General features: G+C 42.4%; 1 protein-coding gene across 1 annotated transcript in view; it reads left to right on the forward strand.

Annotated features, from left to right (window-relative positions):
• Positions 1 to 4,313, forward strand: part of SOX6 (SRY-box transcription factor 6) — a 386,149-nt gene extending 381,836 nt beyond the window's left edge. The window contains exon 15 of the mRNA XM_032188155.1: positions 4,260 to 4,313. Within this exon, the coding sequence (XP_032044046.1) occupies positions 4,260 to 4,287 (28 nt within the window). The 3' untranslated portion in view covers positions 4,288 to 4,313. The remainder of the gene's footprint in view (positions 1 to 4,259) is intronic.
• The last annotated feature ends 1,814 nt before the right edge of the window (positions 4,314 to 6,127 follow it).

Here is a 6,127-nt window from a genome sequence, read left to right on the forward strand (position 1 = left end):
GTAGTTGCCATATTGCCATGTCTGTAAACTGCTACCATTTGTGTATTATGATTGGCTTTTGACATTGTAATTAGTCATGGTTCTCATAGAAAAAGAATAAATTGTGTTGAAGTATACTGTACTATAATGTAACAGAACATTTTGATTGTGCATTACATCAGATTTCAGTCTAGTTTCAGCTATTACACAAACCACCCTGAAACATCTAAGTGGGAAAGAATCCTTACTTCCCCGGAGAGAGCATCATACATGAACTTATTAAAAATGACATACTGCATTATAAATCTGTGTGATGAAATACTTCAGGGTCAAAAGTGGATGGAATGAAGTTGCTGACCAATGTGTTATAATGAATAAATACATAAATATTGACTTGTGCATTTTAAGCTTCGGTTTCTGGTAAGCAGTCAACTAGTTACTCAGTCGAACTGCAACACTAAAGTGCTCTTGAGGGGAAGGCAGCAAAAAATCTGTATTTCTACTAGTTATTATAGAGCAATTTGCACAAGGTGGCAATATCCATGCTGTGTATTTGAAAAGCAGAATTATGGCACTGGACAGCAGTCAGTCCAGCTGAAGCTACTAGAGTCAAAGGCAGCTGGAGAAGAAGCACCATATCATAGTGCCTGGATTTTATTTTAATACAGTAGGCCTGATAGAGGGTTCAATCCTCTGCTATGTATTATATTGCTCCACTGAAGTCAACTTATGCCATCCCCAATTTAGCTTTTTCTCTGTTTTTTCTCTCCCTGCCTTACTTCACCATTTGTCTCCTTTCATTGCTGGAATCTGCAGCTGTGAGTAATGATCAGTCATCTGGGAAACACCGACTGTGTTCTCCATCAGCTGGGTTGTTACATAGGTGCAATGAAAAGTGAGCTGAGGAATGGCATGCAACGAGTCACTGCTTCCTACAGCAGTAAGAGACAAAATGATTATTTGACAGCTCTAGATGTCAGTCTAAAAAAATACAATCAATTGTACCACACAGGCTGGTGTGCCGTGTCCAGTGTGCAACAGTCTTCTGGTGAAGGTAGCACTGGAGGTCACAGGTGCCCAAGGAGCAGCCTGCCCTTGTGCTGGCACCATGCGGTCTCCTTCCCTCTGAGCGACTTTGCCATGCTGGGTTCCGTGCACCACCCTTGTTAGCATTCCAAAGGGCCCACTGAGGATTCAGGAACATTGCTAACACGACATCAGGTCACCATGAGAGAAAGCTATCACAGTGCTGGCCGAATAATGACAAGGAATCTCAGACCTCAGAGACATACATCAGTTATTCCAGCCGCCGCAGTATCGCGTGAAAGCCATGGGACTTCTCTGGCACCGCACAAGTGACAGCGCGCAGCCGAGATGAGAACCGAGGTGCTCCTGCTGCCCGGGTCCATTCTCCTTCCTTCAGACATGGTTCTCCCTCCAGCTGAGCGCCCAGACACAGCCTTGGAGCACAACCTCCACTCGCCAGCTGCAGCCACAGCTTCCTCAGGCACCCTTGAGGCTCGCAGCAGCTTGGGGGCTTCAGACTGCAAGGCTGGGCACGAGAGCCCGTCCCCCCGCTGGCTGCCGGGGCTGGGGTTCTGCTGTGGCAATTATTTGCTACTGCAGCAGCCTGACAGCTCGCACAGGATGGGAGTGGGGGGAAACAGTAATTGATTTATTTCTTTAATATATGGTTTACAATAGAAAATATGAGCTCCAGGTTGTGTCTCCAAGCAGTTAATGACCAGCTGGGTTAAGGGCCTTCAAATAGTGCCATTGGTCATTAACTGCCAGGAAGTATCCTTCCTGTCATCTATTATTGCTTAATTGTATCAAGACCCACTACAGTGAAGGACTGTTAAATCTGCAGATTAATTGGAATCTGACCCTTAGTCATTTTAATAATATCAAGGCCGCTGCAGGTTAGCATTTGGGTTCTTGACATGACAGTCCATAACAAATTTCTTCAGAGCTGTTCTGCTTTATATTAATGCCTACTGGATGATTGACACAGTAAAACTTAATTGCCCTGTAGAAATCACTGTGGTCAGTTGTATTATGAACTACTTAGGGCCACTTTAATTTACTTTGACACCGCAGACTTTAAAAGCTTCTCTACTTCTATTAAAACCTACTTAGAGGTCTGGTTGCTGTTGTAGCTCATCAGGAAAGGATCACTCTGCAACAGCAAAAGGTAATTATTAGAGCTTTAAATAATTCTCAAATAGGCAAATTACAAAAGAAACACATATTGATTATTGGGGTATTTTTTGCTACGCTTCTGGTTAATTAGTTACTAGCAGGGCATGTAAAGAAGCCAACACATCATTTTAAATTAGTTTTCAAAAATAGGATGCATGCTCAGAACCTGTAAGCATGACATGCAGTCAGCCCCCTGACTCTTGCATTACCTCTGCAACATCCAGCTTTAATTTTCTGCATGCGGTACCTCACAAAGAAGACACATAACTAACCTCCTTTTTAAGTCAGGCTGCACAGGGTTGTATTTGGAAATCAGGAAACAAAAATATTATGCTGTGATACACAATCACATAGCAGGACCCTAGTACCATGCAAGCAGCAAATGGAAAGGTCTCTCTGCCTCCAAGACCCCCCCACTGGCTAATAACATCTTTATAGCTGCTCTATGCTCACAGCTAATTAGTCACAAGTAACATGTGACTGCAAACACAGCAACTGTCCCACCAGGTGAGATCGGTAGCCCACCTACCCCAGTAGTTTGGTGTTCCAGGGTGGCAACAGGGTGGCCAACTGAAGCATCTCAGCCTGGACATTGTTTCTGGCTCTCCCTCTTCTCTCCTTCAGCATCCAGTCATCATGCTGGGCTGCTGAGGGGTAAACCACAGTTAGTGGGGAGCACAGGGGGTGTGTCTGGGCAGGTAAAGTGACTGCGGGTAAAGCAGCAACTAGGTTTGAAGGTTGTCCTGGCAGCAATGGGCCTTGCTGAGGAGTTTTGCAACAGTTCTTAGTTGTGTTTTTTTTTTTTTTTTAATGGAGAGCCAAGGCAGTCAGCCTATGTACAGCTGAAACGCCAAGTCCATCAGGTTAGCTAAAATATTTAGAATGCTAAATTTCTCCCATTTTTGGTAAGATCTGGTTAGACCAACATGCTTATTTCAGAAAATCTGGGGATCAAGGATCTTAATGATCAAATTACTCAATCACAATGAAAGATTTGTTATTCAAACATCAGGAAATCCACCCTTGATGCAAGACTTCAGTCAATTCCCCCTGAATAGCTGCAGCTGCTGGAAAACCAAAAGGGTAAGTGCTATGGAGGCAAAAAGAGAAATCAACCCAAACCACCCAGAACGAAACACTCACTGCCTTCCGCATGTTGAGAAGTCGTGCAGGAATAAAGGCTTTTGGGTGCAAACCACAGTATTCCAGCAGCGTGACTGTAGAGTGCAGCCAGCTCCGAGCTCTGGCAAGTACAAGGCAGGCTGGAAAAGCAGGGGAGAGGTTCAGTAATGGATAATGGTAACGGCCAGCCCCACGCACGTGCCCCAAGCAGGCTCAGCCCAGGACCATTATTAACGGTTGGCTGACTGCCTCCCTCGTGGCTGAGGGGATGGAGGTGCTGGGCTTAACCGTCCTGTTCCAGTGCCCTGCCAGCACCCCCAGAGTGCTTTTTCCCTCAGGTTTTGTAGCTGAGGAATCTGCCTGAAATCTCTCTGCCCGCCATCAGCACAGCCCCAGGCTGCAGGTGGTGCATGACACCTGTGCCCACCCATAGGGCTGTGCTGCACAGGTGGTTCTTGTTGGCTACAGGCTGATGTAAAGGCTCACACGAGCTGAGTGCCCCCACCTGGTGTGGATTTCTGATTTGGGGGAACAAAGCTGGCTGAGGAAAGGCTGCAGTTAGGTAAGAGGGTGAAGGGTGGTGGTTTTGTGCTGTTCTCTTTTGTCCTTCTTGCAGCTAGGGTAGGAACAAAGGCAGAGGTTGGAGCATGTTCCTTTCTTCACAGTGTTCTCTGGAGCTCAATGGCAAAATCAGAAGAGGAATTATAGTGTAATGGAGCAGCCTCGGTAGGTGACCCAAGCAGGGTGTTCAAGAAACTGCTAATGTGATGAATAATGTTGTAAGGACTCTTTGGCAATGTCTTTTGATAATTTGTGTAAAGAGAGCAAGCACAGGGTTGCAAAAATACATTGGTCACCACTTCATGGTATGGAAGAGACTTAATTACTTAAGTCTCTTAATTACTATGGAAGAGAATTAATTACTTAACATATCTCATTGCTCTTTTGTTTTCCAGACAACGGGTTGCTTCTTTGAAGCTCTGAGCACATCCCTTCTTAGTGGAGCCCTAGGAAATGGGCAGTCAGTGTGGAGCTTGGCTGTAAGTGCACCGTTTCTTTTGAGGATGCAATTTTAGGATTCATGTTAGATGCTGTGCGCCTCAGACAATGATTCATAAAGCCACCTACCTTGAGTTAATCCCTCCCTAAAAATCTTTAGACTGATCATGCTTAAAGACAGTACACGCTTATTTTACTATGTTCTGATTTTTATATTGCACAATGCTTATGATTGAATTGCAAACTAAATAAATCAGGCAGTATGCAATCTTAAGATGCTTATAGGAATCCCAGGTTGTGGGGGACTTCAAATTGGTTCAGTTATTTTTTCATCTTTTAAAGGGATGAAATAATAGATTTCCACAACAATAAGAACATGCGTGGAAGCAGTCTGCCATTCCCTTATTCCCCAAACTTCAAAAACAATGATGTTCTGAAATGAAATTAAAGAGCTCTGAAATAAAGAGAAGAAAAATCTTATTCTTTTTCTCTTTTGAAAGCGTTATTCCCATGTGAAGGATAAAAGTAAACATTAAGTATCTCTAAAGAGAAATATAAAATCTGCTACATCTTCTCAAATGTTTGTGCAAAACAAGCATCTTAGCTATATTTGGAACTTAATCATATCTAAAGCACCTAAAAATTTTAAAACTTTGTCTTGATATTTGCTTATCTGCTCTCATACACTTGCTTTTAACGTCTGAATGCTTAAAATTCAGGCATCAGCAATCATACCTTCTGTCTCTCCTCATTTGCCTCCAACAGCTTAACCTGCAATTTGTTGTAAGGATTGAACCTTTAAGTAAAGCAGGATCAGACCTTAATTTGATCTGCTATTTATTCGTTGTGTTAATTGTAGCCACAGGGTTGTATTAAGAAAGTCAAAAAGTACCACTTGTAACTACAAAGTGGTTCTCACCTTTTAAATGGAAAACCACTCATTTTCTATTTAAAAAAAAAAAAAAAAAAAAAAAGAAACAAAGGGGGTGTAAGCTAAATAAAGAAAGCAGAAGGGTTTCTGCTTTTCCACTTTAAATGTAATTAATATTGGGACCAAAATGTAGTTGTCTAGGTAAAAGCCTGTTCATAGCTTGTACTACAGCTGGTGGGAGCAGATGCCTGATTTCTCACACTTGTTTGTTTGTTTTAAACTGCACATGGGGTTCTCGTTAGGTTAATGGATGTTGGGATTCTTATCTCATATTAATCAAGAAATTCATCAGCCTCTATTTCTGTATAGTGTATTTTTCTTATGCTTTTTTTTTTTTTTTTTTTTGTCCTAATACAAGAAAGATGATGGTAAGTTACAATACAAATGACCGGAAAACAAAACTGAAAATCTCAAAAATTCTAGTCCTACAACAGTCACCACATTGGTAAATTTCTGCTGATCCTGGAAGACTCTGAATGAAAGATCTGTGTTGTGTCTTGCAGTACCCGCTGCAAAATGGGGCACAAAGCTCAAGAACGGTAAACTTAAAACTGAAAAATCCCACCTTAATTCTCTTTCAGGGCAGACTTAGAAATAGAGGTATTCAAATGCCACCAAAATGTAATGGGCTTAGAAGACCCAACTCTGTTAGGCGCCTTTGAAAATCCCAGTCTTAAGATGTTTGATTATTTTGGGAAATGAACAACAAATACATTCAGTTCTCAACTTCTGGGAGTGGCTTTCCTTTACTTGCAATGTTTCTGCCTCCTGTCACAGAGCACAAAACTGTACTGTGTGCTGAGGTCTGTGGCTGCTCAATGACTTCAGAGTGTCACCTTCAGCCTGATGCTTCCTACATTGCAAAAGCAACAAAAACTGGTAAATAATTAGTAT

Source organism: Aythya fuligula, chromosome 5, assembly GCF_009819795.1.
Source record: "Aythya fuligula isolate bAytFul2 chromosome 5, bAytFul2.pri, whole genome shotgun sequence".
In the NCBI taxonomy this organism is placed as follows: domain Eukaryota; kingdom Metazoa; phylum Chordata; class Aves; order Anseriformes; family Anatidae; genus Aythya; species Aythya fuligula.